Source organism: Gymnoscopelus braueri, assembly GCF_963280865.1.
Source record: "Gymnoscopelus braueri genome assembly, contig: SCAFFOLD_115, whole genome shotgun sequence".
NCBI classification, from domain to species: domain Eukaryota; kingdom Metazoa; phylum Chordata; class Actinopteri; order Myctophiformes; family Myctophidae; genus Gymnoscopelus; species Gymnoscopelus braueri.
In genome coordinates, this window is record NW_027660556.1 from 21516 (window position 1) to 37068 (window position 15553).

Genomic DNA, 15553 nt, shown 5'->3' on the forward strand with positions numbered 1-15553 from the left:
TGTCAGCATGTCAACTTGCACAAGGTACTTTATTTCCCTGCGTTTAACTTAAGGCAGAATGTGGCAGCAATCATCATAAAGCAATTGCAGTCTTACTGTGCATCTGTCTCCAGGCATCACTTTAGGTTGGGGGAAAAGGTACATTTGCACCAACAATTAAATAAAACAATGTATTAACCATTTAACTGTTGGTATTAACTGGTTACACATTCATAAGTTACCGGTTAAACAGTTAACCATGACATTTTTGTCCTCAGTCCTGTGGCCGTAACCTCAATTAATTTAACAATTTTGTCCCACTGTGTCATCTAGTTGAATACCCCTGCCATATACAGTAAAAATGTATTAATACTGTGCCTTTTAACCCTATGTCTGTCTCTGATCCCATCACTTTACAATGGCTCAGCATCAAATCTGTTTTTTTCACCCTAAAAGCTGTTCTAAAATAAATCCAGCTCATGTTATGTACATTACAGCTTACAAACAAACTGTTGTCCTTAAAAAAAGAGTTTTGGAACAGGTCCAATCTTTTCCCCGCTATGGCCCTAGATATACAGTATGTGCTTGGTATGGCCTGCAGCATAATGAATCCACTGGATATTCCTAAATTGTCTCTGTATCAAAAACGGAAAAGCTAATTGTTGCTGCTAGGTACACCATTTGAAGAGTGGTACTTTATGACCAAAAATACCAACTCACTGCTCTCTATTAATTAATTAATTAATTAATTGATTGTTTAATTCATTCATTCATTCATTCATTCATTCATATTTTTTGTGCACCGTGCATGGCATGTATCTCAAGGCCTTTTCTCTCACACCAATGCATTGTTGTATTGAGAGACATCGTATTGATTTAAATGGGTTGTTAATGCTATGTAAAATACTATAAGTTCTGCCCGCTACACGGGCAGAATTCTAGTACCCCCCCTAACCCCGCCAAAGAAAATGATGTTTGGGGGTAAAAAATCATGGGATAAAAAAAAAAAAAAAAAAAAAAACCAGAGGGCCCCCCCCCCCCCCCCCCCCCCCCGGGGGTTCCTGGAGACAGGCCATGACCTACAGACACGGCGAAGGAAAACTGTGAAGCCACCCACAGCCAGCATGCAAGATGTTGCACATGAACTCAGCAGCCGCACTGAGGCGCTCCAACACAAACACTCTGACATTAAGCTTCACACAACAAACATCAGCGGCAAACATTCACCACAATGACAAATAAATTACGTCCGCGGGAAAATAAGCGAGGGCTTGCTTATTTTGTCTTTCCCTCCCTCCCTCTCTTCCTCTCTCTCTCTCTCCCTCTCTGTCTCTCTGTCTTTGCGTCAGCGAAAATTATGTCGCGCTGTTTAGCTGACTATTCTCTCTCTCCCACCCTCCCTCTCTCCCTGTGTGTGTGTGTGTGTGTGTGTGTGTGTGTGTGTGTGTGTGTGGGTGGTGGGGGTGGGGCGGGGGGGACAGCCATGACGCAACGGGACTTTTGAGATGGCTATAGGCAAAATAGGTTGACTTATTCGGATACATGCGTGTGACTGTTCGCCCCTGACGGTTCTCTGAATTTTTATTTTTAAATAGGCTCTGTCATGATTAATTGACCACACATATGAAGTGAAGCAACTAAATTCTATCCAAACGATATGTTATAATGAATTCCGTGCCTCAAAGCAGTAGTTTGAGAGCGTTTAATAAGCGAAAATAAGAAGTGAAGGCACTCGGACAACCAACAATGGCTGCCGTTCGTATTTTTTCAGGCTGCGAACTCGCCACCTGATTGGCCAACTTTTGCTGTCAATCACAGAACGATGAGCGACGTTGCCATGTCCAGGTTTTGTAAGCGTGAAGTGGGTGTGAATTGGTTAGAGAAAGTGCGTCGACGCATGCGCAGTGAGCAGCTTTGTGTTTTTTCATGAAGCTGGTTGCTTGTTGCTCGCGCACGATCTGGCAACAGCGGTTTTTTTTGTCCTGAGTCCTGATTTTTTCTGATTTTTTTGCCCTTTCAGCCAATGTCCCGATTGTAAGGTAGATAACAGTGACCAAAAAAACATCCCAGGTAGTGGGTTTCAGGTTGAAAACCACTACTGTGTCCAATACCATACAATACGTAATGTTGTTTTATAACACTCAGGCATGATATGATTGAAATAACATGACTGTGTGTTCAACAGGATGCTGCTGCGTGCTTGACTTCAGAAAAAATGGATGCAGAAAAAGGTGATTTTTTTCTGTCCTTGATACAGTTCAATGCTTGAGACCAGTGTGTAGGTTGTTGGCTAGTGCTGCATTATGTTTGCCAGGTTGTCCATCCTCAATATCTTATTCCCAAACTATAAGTCTATCAGTTGTTACACTATTTGTGTGGATGTAGAGATGCTTCAGTGTTATTTGATATTCATTGATATAATGACATACTTTTCAGTGATGTATTCATCTCAACCGCTCTCTTTTTCTGTTTTGCAAACAGCAAGAGAGGCTTTTGTGATCCAAAACAGGGCAGTGTTGGTTCAAAATGTGTCCAGAGTCATGCCTATAGTAGACAGTCTAGGAGCCAGGGTTCATCCTGAGCTCTATGCAGAGATTCAAGCCGAGAAGACAACCACGGGCCAAATGAGGAAACTGTATACGATGCTACTTTCAGGTGGAACAGCCATCAAAGCAGCGTTTTACAATGCCCTTAAACAACACGAGCCCCACCTGGTGGAGAGGCTTGGTAAGATCATAATCTACTAATTAATGTATACATATTTGTTTAATGTAACAGCATAAATATAAATGACAACAGCAGTTCCATAAAGTGGATGTGTTTCTGCCAAGACAGCTACCATCAGGTTAAATTCTAGACACTCCTGGTATCAATAGGGAGCTCAATATGTGTAAACAACATACATTACTATATATATATACATATATATATATATATATATATATATATATATATACACACACAGTAATGTCCAGAGTACAGCAACTTGCAATGGGGCCTGGTCTTCAAGATACTCAAGGGACCAGTGCCCATGTACCTGTCTGACTAATACTTCTACTATTATGCCACCAAAATGTGGAATGCCCCACCACCAGCCATTAAAAAGTGTGACTCCCTACCCTCCTCCTGTCTGCAATTTGGAACTGGACCTAGACAAGTCTTCTAGCTTGCCAAACCCCCCCCCCCCCCCTCACCACTGCGTTTCTCTAGTATTATAATTATTATTATTGATGATTTCTTGCATAGTGATGTATGTCTGTATATGTCTTGATACATTTAATACATAGGACCACAATGGACTTTTTTTTTGTTATCCTTTTAGCATGATTGTAAAACTGTACCTTTGTAAACCTCTGTACCTTTTTGCAAACTGTTAATGAAGTATTCATTCAATCAAAACTCACAGCTCCCTTCCTTATGCTCATCTCCTTATGCAGGACCTGTTCTTTCACCAAAAGACTCAGCTAACGATGGTGAGTTATGAAAGAATTTGGGGAGATTTGTTTTACTAATAATAATTCTAAGTTCTCAACTTCATTCACAATTTTAACACTATGGAGTACAGTAAGAAAGTATTTATTCACAGCTTTAACATGATGGAGAGCAGTAAGATAGTCTTTATTCACAGCTTTAACATGATGGAGAGCAGTAAGAACAATGTTTGGTGTCCTTTGTGTCATACCTTTTGTGAACACAATCATGGTGAACAGAAACATTGTCCATGTTTCATTTTTTCATCCTGATTACAAAATAAACTCAGATATAGTTTATATTCATGAATTCATTTGAAAACCTTTACTGGGGATTACATGTTTCAGCGATCTCTTACCCTTCAATTAGAGTGGCAAAGTTGTGTCTTTTAGCATAGCTCATTAATGCCACATAAGTATACTTAGTTTCTACACTATCAGCCTCATGTGCATCATCATGTGTGTTTACATCACATTTACCATAATATGAACGTATTGATGTCCTCTATTCTTTGGTCATTTAGAAACTCTTACTCTTCAACAACAACAACAACAACAACTCAAGGTCAATCTGAAGAAGAAGTTTCAGATCCAAGGAAATCATATCTACATAAAGCCAGAGCTCTGCATCACAGAAGGAGAGAGTGGAGAGGGCAGTAATCAACATGAGGTCAGACAGATTGAAACAGCATTCAGTAAACAAGCCGGACAAGAAACACCAATCCAATTCGAAGACATCTTTAAACCTCTACCTGGACAAGGACGAATCAGAACAGTGATGACGAAGGGAGTGGCTGGCATTGGTAAAACAGCCCTAACTCAGAAGTACGGTCTGAACTGGGCAGAAGACAAAGGCAACCAGGGTATCGATTTCATCTTTCCACTCACTTTCCGAGAGCTGAATTCAATGAAGAAGGACCAGAGCTTGGAGGAACTTGTCAATACCGTTTTTGACATTGAGGAAGCAGGAATCTGTAGCATCAAAGAGTCCAATGTTGTGTTCATCTTGGATGGATTAGATGAGTGTCGGCTTTCTCTAGACTTCCAGAACAACAAGGTCTTGACTGATGTCACAATGCCAGCCTCAGTGGATGTGTTGTTGACAAGCCTCATCCGGGGAAAGCTGCTTCCCTCCGCTCGCATCTGGATAACCACACGACCTGCAGCAGCCGATCAGATCCCTTCTGAGTATTTTGACAGGGTGACAGAGGTGAAAGGGTTCACTGACCACCAGAAGGAGGAGTACTTCAACAAGAGTTTTAGTGATGAGAACCAGGCCAGCACAATCACCTCACACATTAAGACATCACGAAGCCTCCACATGATGTGCTACATCCCAGTCTTCTGTTGGATCACTGCTTCAGTTCTCTGGGACATGTTGAGAACAGGGGTGAATGGTGCTCTGCCAAAGACCCTGACCCAGATGTACATACGCTTCATGATCTTTCAATTCAAACAGATGAACTTCAAGTATCATGGCAGAACTCAGGCACAGTCTTTTTGGAATCCAGAGAATAAAAAGATCATCATGTCTCTGGGAAAATTGGCTTTTGAACAGTTAGAGAAAGGCCACCTGATCTTCTATGAAACAGACCTGACAGATTGTGGCATTGATATCAAAGATGCAGCAGTGTACTCAGGAATGTTCAAACAGATCTTTAAAGTGGCGCGTGGGGGGTACAAGGACATAGTGTTCTGCTTTGTCCATTTGAGTGTACAAGAATTTATGGCAGCTCTTTATGTCTTCCTTTCATTCGTCAATGAAGGTGTCAACGTACTATCAACTTCCAAGCGGTTCAAGCTATTTAGAGACACGTCTAAGATAAATCACCTCTACCAGACTGCTGTAGACAAGGCCTTAAAAAGTCCAAATGGACACCTTGACTTGTTCCTCCGTTTCCTCCTGGGCCTCTCATTGGAGACGAATCAGACTCTTTTACATAGTATGATGAAAGAGACAGGAATTAAGCCACAAACCAATCAGGAAACAGTCAATTACATCAAGAAGAAGATCGAGGAGAATCCCTCTCCAGAGAAAAACATCAATCTGTTCCACTGTCTGAACGAGATGAATGATCATTCTCTAGAGCAAGAGGTCCAACAGAACCTGAGCTCAGGAATTCTCTCCAAAGACCAACTCTCTCCTGCTCAGTGGTCAGCTCTGGTCTTCATGTTGCTGTCATCAGAAAAGGAGCTGGAAGTGTTTGACCTGAAGAAATACTCTGGTTCAGAAGAGGCTCTTCTGAAGCTCCTGCCAGTGGTCAAAGCCTCCAATACAGCTCTGTACGTGAACCATGATTCATTTATTATTTCATCCTTCTCTTATAGGAAATGAAATAAAACATTTTATTTATTTGTATTACTGATGTGTTTTGTTGTTTTTAGTTTTTGTTTGTTTGTTTTCTTCCCAGGCTGAGTGGTTGTAATCTCTCGGGGAGATGCTGTAAGATGTTATCATCTGTCATCAGCTCCAGCTCCTCTAGGCTAAAAGAACTCGACCTGAGCAACAATGATTTGCTCGATTCAGGAGTGAAGCTAATCGCTGATGGACTGGGAAGTTCACAATGTAGCCTAGAGACACTCAGGTCAGTATTCCTGAACCTTTTCAATAGATGACCATTTGTGACCCGTTCTGTCTTATGGTGGGTACGCCCGCATACAAGCATATGAGCAGAGAGGAGAAAAAATGACACAAGAATTGTTTTCATCCAACATGTGTTAATCCCACAGTCACAATCCTGAAATACGTGGCTGTCATTCACCTAACCATTAGAGCTGAAATCAGTGTGTAAACAATACATACACGTAGATACAAACTTAAATTGGTCATCCTTGGTGCATCCTAACATGCTACTTGCTTTGTGTTTGTTTTTGGACAACAATGGGTAATTGCGGTAATGACCGTGTTCCATACATTAGGATTTAGAAAGGATATATTATTCCATTTGTTCATGTATCATGTCCATGTCAAAGACAAACAATATTAAATAAGGTTAACTAATATGTTTATGAATGTGTAATGTACATGAAAAGCGTGAAACCGCCCGACTTTGTGAAACAAGGTGTTTCACAAGGTGCCATAGCTGAGTGGTTACAGAGGCCATCTGGGAATCCGAAGGTTCTCGTTTCGCCACCCTGCCCACAAAGTCTATGGCCCCTATTCCAGGTGAGATTTGAACAAACCACTAATTACGGATTTCGGACTAGGCAAGAGGCGTTTCCCCGCAAAATTCGGTATTCTGTGGCACCCCCCTCACCCGCCAAACACCTGAGCTACCCGTTACATTATGCATAGGTGTGGTTTGGGCGTTACAATGATAAAACCAATCACCGTGCCAGAAGCCATTGCCTTTAAGAGAAGACTGCGCTAGCCGTCATCCCCGATCCAATATATGCTCTAGCCTATCTCCCTGTCTGCACTGTTGCCTGGTCTGATTATTATAAGCAACATTGGGCTTGTTTTCCTTCTTTTATTTTATTTTATCCAAATACATTTTTATATTAATTTGTAGCCTATTGTGTTCACAATAAGCTTGTCATATTAGTCAGATCCGGAATAGTATATGAAAGCCATTTAAAATATTTATACTATTGGTACACACCGGCTGCTCCCAAATAATTAATTACATCATGTTGCGACAACGCTCCTACGTGGTACACAGACAAACAGTAGCACATGGGTATAATAAATTGGACAGTTTTAGGAAAGGTCTATATGTAGCCTAGCCTACTCACTAGAGATGCGCGGAATATAATTATTAATTAATATCGGATAAACCGCGGGTGAAATATTGCGGTAAATAAATTAATGACATCTATTATATCTATCCATAAAATAGCTAAATCTCTGCGTGCTTGTGTCTGTGTGAGTGTGTAGAGCAGCCTCTGTGCGATGCGATCACAAAATGCATTGATTTAGCCTATGGAATGTCAGTGCGTCTTTTTTCTTTTTTTTAAACCAGTGCTGCGCTGCACTCTGTATGTTGGATGCCGCATGTATGTTGGATGCCTGTATGTTGGATGCCACACAGAGTTCAGCGCAGCAGAACAGTGGCTGTTATTGTTCTATTTCCACCATTCTAATGGATTCCAGGGGTGTGTAAACATCTCTGAAGTAGCTCCATAGTTTCCTCTGAAGTGACGCAGTTAAAGTTAACTTACATCCATATTGTCCCCGTTATCTTTCATCATCCACCTTTGTTCAGTAATCCCGAACAGAGCTACACTTTAAGTTTACATCAATCATCTAATAGCCTCTCAAACCCAGACACATTGCTGCGATGCGTATGTGCGTCGCCTACCTACCCAAAATAACAGACATACAAGCTATCAACGGCGCTGCGTCATGTCGTGTCGACAGCTTACAGATCTGTTATTTTGGACAGCATAAACAATGAGGCGCGCGCGCCACAGAGTAGCCTAACACTAAACCAAAAACATTACATTACGTGGTCAACAACATACTAGACATGTAACTTGCTTGGAGCTTTTAATGCAGTGGTTCTCAACCTGTGGGTCGAGACCACAATGGAGCACCCAATGCCTGGCGAGCTTGTAGATCTGCTATTTTCACAATATTTATCTGTGGAACCGAGTCAAACAAAATGGGGGGGTCCCCAGTTCAAATATGGTTATTTTGGGGGGTCGATGGCCTGAAAAGATTGAGAACCTTTAATGCAGTAAACATGAACGTAGCATTTACGTGGGGAATATAATAATAATATAATATATATATATAATATATAATATAATATGCACCCGCAGCATGGGTTTAACGAGACAGCAGCCAAAATGAAAATCACACTAGATGATCCGATCATCTTATAAAAAATGTAAGTGCTTAAGATTTTAGCCCAAACCCAACGGGACCCGACCCGTCGGCACCGGCTGGGCCAGGTCAACGTTTTTTTTTAAATCCAAATAAATTCATATATTAATTAATTTGTAGCGTATTGTGTTCACAATAAGCAACTTGTCATATTAGTCAGATCCCCAAGAGTATACGAAAGCCATTTAAAATAGTTATATATTCTTACACAGCTGATGCCAAATAATTAATCAACAGGGCAGCGCAACGCAAAAGTAGGTCAAATTAATCAGCTGTCTTGTCATGACGGCAGCAGCAGAGAGCCCCCTTTAAAGTTTAAACCATAACATGACATATAGAATGGATCTTCAGACTATTGAGCTTTCTTCATGTCTTTTTCACCTCAAAGTAAATGTTGGATTATTTCTTCAAATGAGAGCACAGGCAGCGGGCAGTAGAAGGTAACATTGGATGTGATTTCTCCATTGCAAAAATGATTACGGTTATTCTATGAAACATATATTTCATAGAATAACCATAATCATTTCTAAAATGGTTATGGGGCAGTGTATATATTTATATAGCCCTATTTGCTCCAAGCTGTTTTTTAAATAAAATATAGACTGTTGGAATAGGGTAGAATGACTCCTGTTCTTAACGAATTACCAAGATTTAATGAGAAATAAGGCTTCTTTAGAAAAATGACTGACGGGCTGGGCTGGGCCTAATTTGTCAATTATTAGTCGAGCCGGGCTGAAATATTTAGGGGATATGAAAGCTCTAGTTAGTAGTTTGAAGTGCTCATGTGGCCTTATAGTTGCTTCTTTTTGTTTTCATAGACCTGCGGTTGCTTATTTCTCGCCAAGGCTGGCAACACGGCTCATGGTCCAACGCACAAAGCCATTGTAGTGTCTGTGTGCACTTGGCGGGTGGTTTTAGAAACCGGCGGGTGGTTTTAGAAAGCACTATCCCCCCTCCCTAAGCCGTACCCATGTGTGTCTGCAGAATGGCAATGTGGGGGATATAGCAACAACACGCCCACGGGCACACCTCCACGCGCAAATAACGGCGTCGGCATAATGGTGACGGGTAGAGCAGGTGCTAGAATAACCTATTGGGGCGGCGCAGCTCCATTATCGGTATTTAACGTGGTTTAGGGGGGGGGAAGTGCTCGAGAATAGGGCCCTATGTGTCATAGAGTCCCAGAGCAACCCCTTGACTCCCACCTGGCTGCTGTAATAACAGCACCCACTGCTAGCTAGAATGGATAAATGCAGAGTACACATTTAATGTGTGTGTGTGTGTGTGTGTGTGTGTGTGTGTGTGTGTGTGTGTGTGTGTGTGTGTGTGTGTGTGTGTGTGTGTGTGTGTGTGTGTGTGTGTGTGTGTGCGCGTAGGTTGTCAGGCTGTCTGGTCACAGAGAAAGGCTGTTCTTCTCTGGTCTCAGCTCTGATCTCCAACCCCTCCCATTTGAAAGTGTTAGACCTTAGCAACAATAATCCAGGAGACGGAGGAGTGCAGTTGCTGTCTGCTAGACTGAAGGATCCACACTGCAGTCTTGAGACTCTCAGGTATGGAGACACTTGCAGCTCTATTCTGTGCCAATCTAAAGCCGCACCCGTTAACACATTGATTGCCAAGATCGCATTGATGCATTCTTTCCATTCCATCACTTGATGGCCAAGATCGCATTGATGCGTTCTTTCCAAAAAAAACATTATTTTTTGAAAATTCCACAAGGGCCGACCTAACACAGCGTCGTCTTTCCAAAAAAACAGGAAGCCATCCGCCCCAGCGATGGGATTTTCAGAAAAACAGCTGTAACTCAGTTTTTTTTTTTGCATTGAAAACCATCAGTTTTCAGCGGGCCGAAGCCCCAAAATGGCGGATCGCGGTTGGAATGTTGTCGTTCCTATAATCAGCAGAAGGGAGGATGTCAATTCCTTGTGTCAATTGTGTTTATATAAGGTGATTGTCTATTCAAAGAAGACAATTTGTGTGTTGCGCAATGCAATGCTCTCCAAATTATACACGTCAGTTTTATTCATCGATAACGCAGGAAATAATGAACTGATTACAAAAATATAAAATTCTCTCTAATCAGTAACATGTAGGTGATACGTATGTCTATCAAATGTGGTTTTATTGAAAGGCAATCAAAGGCCAGAGCTTAGAAACCAAACGTCGGGTGTATGTTTCCATGTAAAATCCTCACAGTGTGCTACTGCGAGAGGAGCTGTGTTGCCACAATGTGCGATATATATGTCTTCCATTAAACAATGTGCATATTTATATGTTGGCTACTTGAAAATAGCCGATCTACAAGCTCACAACCGTTCTACCATTATTCACAAGCAACTACAGAAAAACAAGCCCAATGTGGCTTTATAATAATCAGACCAGGCAACACTGCAGACAGGGATAAAGGTGTGCATAAGATTGGATTGGGGATAATGGCTAGCGCAGTCTTCTCTTAAAGGTAATGGCATCTGGCATGGTGATTGGTTTTATCATTGTAACGCCCAAACCACACCTATGCATAATGTAACGGGTAGTGCAGGTGTTTTGCGGGTAATGCAGGTGTCCCAGAATAGCAACTTTTGCGGGGGAACGCCCCTTGCCTAGTCCTAAATCCTATATTAGTGGCTTTAGCAACTTCGGCCCGGAATAGGGCCCTTGATGTCACTCAGTGTCAATGTGCTCTAGTAGGTTTACAGTGCGCTATTACTGTAATGTTGTATAGTATTGCTTAATGCTTAATAGTGTGAAATCATTATCATTTATTGTTTCTATTACAGGGAAAATACAGGCCTGACTTTATTTCTCCCTCACCCACAGAGTCCACCATGCTGGAGAGTGTTGGCTGACACCAGGATATGGTATAGTATTTTCATACATTATATTTGTTTTTAAACTGGTGCTGTATTGTATCTTGTTCTCCCTACAGATGTCACTCATTCATTGAACAGATTTGATACTCTTGATTACTGAAAAATCCCTTGTCATTAAATTCCAAATGTTGATATCTGATAGCCTGGTTCCAGACGAATCTGCCATTGCAAAACAATATTTGCCTTTGGCAGATTAGGTCTGGCCCCTCTCAATAGAGATTGGATTTCTCCCCCTCCAAAGTTGTGAGGGATCAATCAGGGCCCAGTATGCAAATATGACTTACTTGACTTGACTTAAGCCCTTTGCTCCTCCAGGGTGCATAGGCCGTTGACAAATGTCCTCCATTTCACTCGGTTTTTAGCGGTTCTTTCTAGATCTCCCCAGTTGAGCCCACTCTCTGATTTTTCTGCCTCAACACTTCTTCTCCAACTGTTCCTGGGGCGACCTCGTTTCCTTTTCCCCTGGGGGTTCCACTTCAGGGCTTGTCGTGTGATGTTTGTAGTAGGTTTTCTGAGGGTGTGGCCAATCCAACTCTACTTTCTCTTTTCGGATTTGTATGCAAATATGGGGCGGGTTTATCACCAGAGGTATTTTTTTTTATTTGCCCCTCGGAAATGCAGGTTCCACACATAGATTCCAGACTAATATCTACGCAGTGATATTAGTCTGGCCATGCCAGGCTAGATATCTGAATATGAAATGTTATGAGCCAATGAGCGTGCAGCATGCTTGATTAATGGGACGGTGTTGCTTGCCAAAATGATCTACTGTACAACAAACACATTGTGCTGTTGTACTTCAAAGTTAAAAATAGGCTTGAGGGAGAAACACAGCTGCACAGTAAAATCCTCACACAAATGGGTTAGGGTCCATGTGGTTCCATTTTTACACTCTCAGATCAGTAGTGGTCAAATTTGTACTTGAGTTAAAGTATTGGAATATTTGCTTTTAAAAATACTAAGTATTCAAAGTATATTTTCTTTTTAGCATCAATGCATTACTGTATTGAAATGTATGCATACGTGCTGTGAAGACTGAACCAAACCAACACTCACAGACAGTATTTGCGAAGGCCTCACAGGGCGTTTTATTCAGGAAGTATGGCACGTCCACTGTCCAGGCGACGTGGTGGGGCAGGCTTTGGCGGGTCAATTCGTACAGGGGGGCTGCAATAGTAGCGTAATTTTTAATACATTTTTGATAATAGGAAATTAGGCCCATGAATGATTTTACTTGTCTCTTTGTCGCGGGTCGAGGCCAGTCCCGGATCCGCTCCACCTTCCGGACCTGGGGCTTCACACAACCCCGGCCGATGGTGTATCCTAAAAGGTCGCTCTCGGCCAGGCCCACCCGGCACTTATTGGCGTTGGCGGTGAGGCCGGCTCGTCTCAGGGCTCCCAGGACGGCGTCGAGGTGCTGGAAGTGCTGGGTCCAACTGGGGCTATGTATGACGATGTCGTCAAGGTAAGCCGCGGCGTATTCACGGCGGGGCCGTAGGACCCGGTCCATCAGCCGTTGAAAGGTGGCGGGGGCCCCGTGGAAACGGCAGGACGCGGTACTGGAAGAGGCCCTCGGGGTTGGAGAATGCCGCCTTGGCCCTCTCGGTCAGGGGCACCTGCCAGTACCCCTTCATCAGGTCCAGCGTGCTGACAAAGCGAGCTGGCCCCAGCCGCTCGATCAGTTCGTCGACCCGGGGCATGGGGTAGGCGTCGAAGGCCGAGACTTCATTTAACTTTCTAAAATCATTACAGAACCTCAGGGTCCCATCAGGTTTTGGCACGATCACGATCGGGCTGGACCACGGGCTGTGGGACTCCTCAATTACAATGGCTTCTGGATAGCGTGTGGCATAGTCGACAATGACAAGAATATATCGGTGGCCCCGGGTGGATTTGGGGAGTGGGCCCACAATGTCCATCGCAAGCCGTGAGAACGGTACATCAATAATGGGTAGTGGTACGAGAGGGTTGCGTTGTGAGGGACGAGGAGACGTTTTTTGACACTCAGGGCAGCTCTTGCAAAAATCCTCCACGGCCCGTTTTACCCCGGGCCAATAGAAGCGAGCCAATATATGATCATATGTTTTCTTCACCCCTAGGTGGGCCCCGAACTGGTGGGTGTGGGCTAAGTATAAGACTCGAGTGACATACGTTTTCGGTACCTGGAGCTGGTCAATTACCCCCCCCCCGTTATCAAACACGACCCGATACAACAATCAATTTTTCACATTAAAATATGGCGACACAAGGTCACTCACCCCCTCGCACTTTTGTCCATTTATGGCCGCGACTCGCTGCCGGGCCATCTCAAGGTTCGGGTCGGTCCACTGGGCCGTGGCGAACTCTCCTCCTCGGGACGAGACGGTCGCTTATGGGAGCGGGAACTCCGCGAACGGGTCAGCGTCTGCGTCTAGCTCTGGCGAGGTCTCCGCCAGGGCGTGGGGTCCTCCTTCCTCTTCGCACGCCGCTGCGTCTCCTCCTGTGGAGTCGCCATTGGGGGAGGCGTCGCTGGGGGCTCCGAAGGCGGGGCAGTCCGGGCGGGGCTCGGCCGGGCTGAGCCGGGGGGGTCGTTGGTGGCGGCTACGGAGCGGCGGTCGCGTCAGGCCGGGCTCCCAGTAACGAGCGAAGAGGAGGCAATCCGAGCCGATCAGAAGGGGCACGGTGGATTCGGCACGACCCCCGCTGGTACCACTGCGTTCCCTCGGGGCGTCTGGATGTGGATGTAGCTGACGGGGTAGTGGCGTAGGTCGCCATGGACACACGTGACCGGAATAGTTGCCTTCTCCAGCGGGCCCGGCAGGGCGGCGTGGACCAAGGTGACGGCACTCCCCGAGTCCAGGAGAGCGTGCGTGTCGATTCCCTCCACTTTCACTGGTAAGGAGGTGTGACACTTCTGGCTGCTTCCCAAGTGGAGGCAGGGCCTGGCTCCGTCCGCGCTGGATGCGGTGGGCATGGTGACATCCCGGTCCCTGTCTGGGCAGGCCCAGGAAATGTGGTCCTGCTGGCCACAAACGTAGCACCTTCTGGTCGGTGGGCCCCGACTGGGCCTGTCGGGGGCCGAGTTCCTCCGTCGAGGAGGAGAGCGGTTGGGCGGCGGCATCCTCTTCTGCTCGCGGCCGGTACGCTCTTCGGGACCGCCGCGCGGCGTGTCCATCTTAGTAGTTTTTAGCATCTCCACGCTAACCTGGTGGTTCTCCAACAGCGCCACCAGTTCTTCCAGGGAGCTGGGGCTGACTTGCGAGGCGTACTTCCGTGCATCAGGCGGCAACGAGCGGATGCATCTATCGATCACCAGGCGGACAATGGCGGGGGGGTCTCCCCCGGTGGTCAGCCAGCTGTGCGCCACCCTCAGCAGGGCGGCTACCTGCGGGCGCGGAGACTGGGCCACTTGGTAGGCCCAGCTGTGATATCTCTGAGCCCGGGCGGGAAGGCTGTAACCGTGGCTGGCCCGGATTGCGGCCTTTAGTTTGGGGAAATCCTGAGCGTCGGCCATTGTCAGGCTTCGCCGGTCAGGAACGGTGCGAGGAGGGAGGCCCAGTCGGCCAAGGGCCACCTTTCGCGGGCGGCGGTGCACTCGAATACTTCCAGGTAGGCTTCGATGTCGTCATCGGGGGACAGTTTGGTAAGTACGTCGCCCGGTGCCTGTGAGATCACTGGTTCCTGTGCCATCTTATCAACTAGCTTTTGCACCACTGTTTGTAATTCAGTCTGGCTTTTAAGCAGCGCGGTGAGTGCCTGTGCATGCTCCATAATCGGAGGTATTGGCGTGGATCAGTCTTTACCCGTATTCTCCACCACCTCTACATGTAAAGTGTCTTGAGACAACTTGTTGTGATTTGACACTTTAATAAATTGAATTGAACTTCATTTAGACACTTCAGCTCAGAAATAACCAGACAGTTAATGAACCATTTACCATTTATTAACTATTACCATATTAACCATAACCCATATATGCAATGATATTGCATTCAAGTTTGGCGGTGTGACTCTGCTCATGTGATATTACAGATTCCTGTGCAAACATGTCACAGATCATTCCATCACAACCCCCAGAGCAGAGCATTCAATTCAATTCAAGTAAAGTGTCAAATCACAAAGTTGTCTCAACACTTTACATGTAGAGAAGAGACCCGACGATCCCACCCTGAGCAAGCAATTAGCGACAGTGGCAACGAAAAAACTCCCTCTTAACTGGGAGAAAACGTCAGGCAGACCCTAGGCTCTAGGGTGGCGGCCTTCTGCCTCGACCGTGTCGGGGGAAAAGAGAGAGGGAGAGACAGAGGAGAGACAGAAAGCATGAAACATAATACAGTTTAACATAACATTGAACCATCAATGCATAATTAAACAACCACAACATAGTACAATCCAAAACGCAGTACAATACACAGAATCATGGAACC

The 15553-nt window shown here is 44.9% G+C and overlaps 2 protein-coding genes across 3 annotated transcripts in view; both read left to right on the forward strand.

The window, feature by feature from the left end:
• The first annotated feature begins 2167 nt into the window (after positions 1-2167).
• Positions 2168-6575, forward strand: LOC308081446 (protein NLRC3-like). 2 transcript variants are annotated; one of them, XM_080457813.1, is made up of 5 exons: positions 2168-2210; positions 2461-2706; positions 3417-3452; positions 3974-5732; positions 5861-6575. In XM_080457813.1, the coding sequence occupies exons 1-5, from the start codon at positions 2195-2197 to the stop codon at positions 6063-6065; spliced, it is 2262 nt and encodes a 753-aa protein (XP_080313939.1). In that variant the 5' UTR covers positions 2168-2194; the 3' UTR covers positions 6066-6575. The 2 variants fall into 2 exon arrangements, with proteins under 2 accessions (XP_080313939.1, XP_080313940.1); XM_080457814.1 differs by having other exon boundaries at positions 3974-5736; positions 5861-6025.
• A 24-nt stretch (positions 6576-6599) lies between these two features.
• LOC308081445 (GTPase IMAP family member 8-like) overlaps positions 6600-15553 on the forward strand; it is a gene marked incomplete at its 5' end in the record, with an annotated part of 52352 nt that continues 43398 nt past the window's right edge. The window contains 3 exons of the mRNA XM_080457812.1: positions 6600-6615; positions 9704-9827; positions 11095-11135. Of these exons, the coding sequence (XP_080313938.1) occupies positions 6600-6615; positions 9704-9827; positions 11095-11135 (181 nt within the window). The remainder of the gene's footprint in view (positions 6616-9703; positions 9828-11094; positions 11136-15553) is intronic.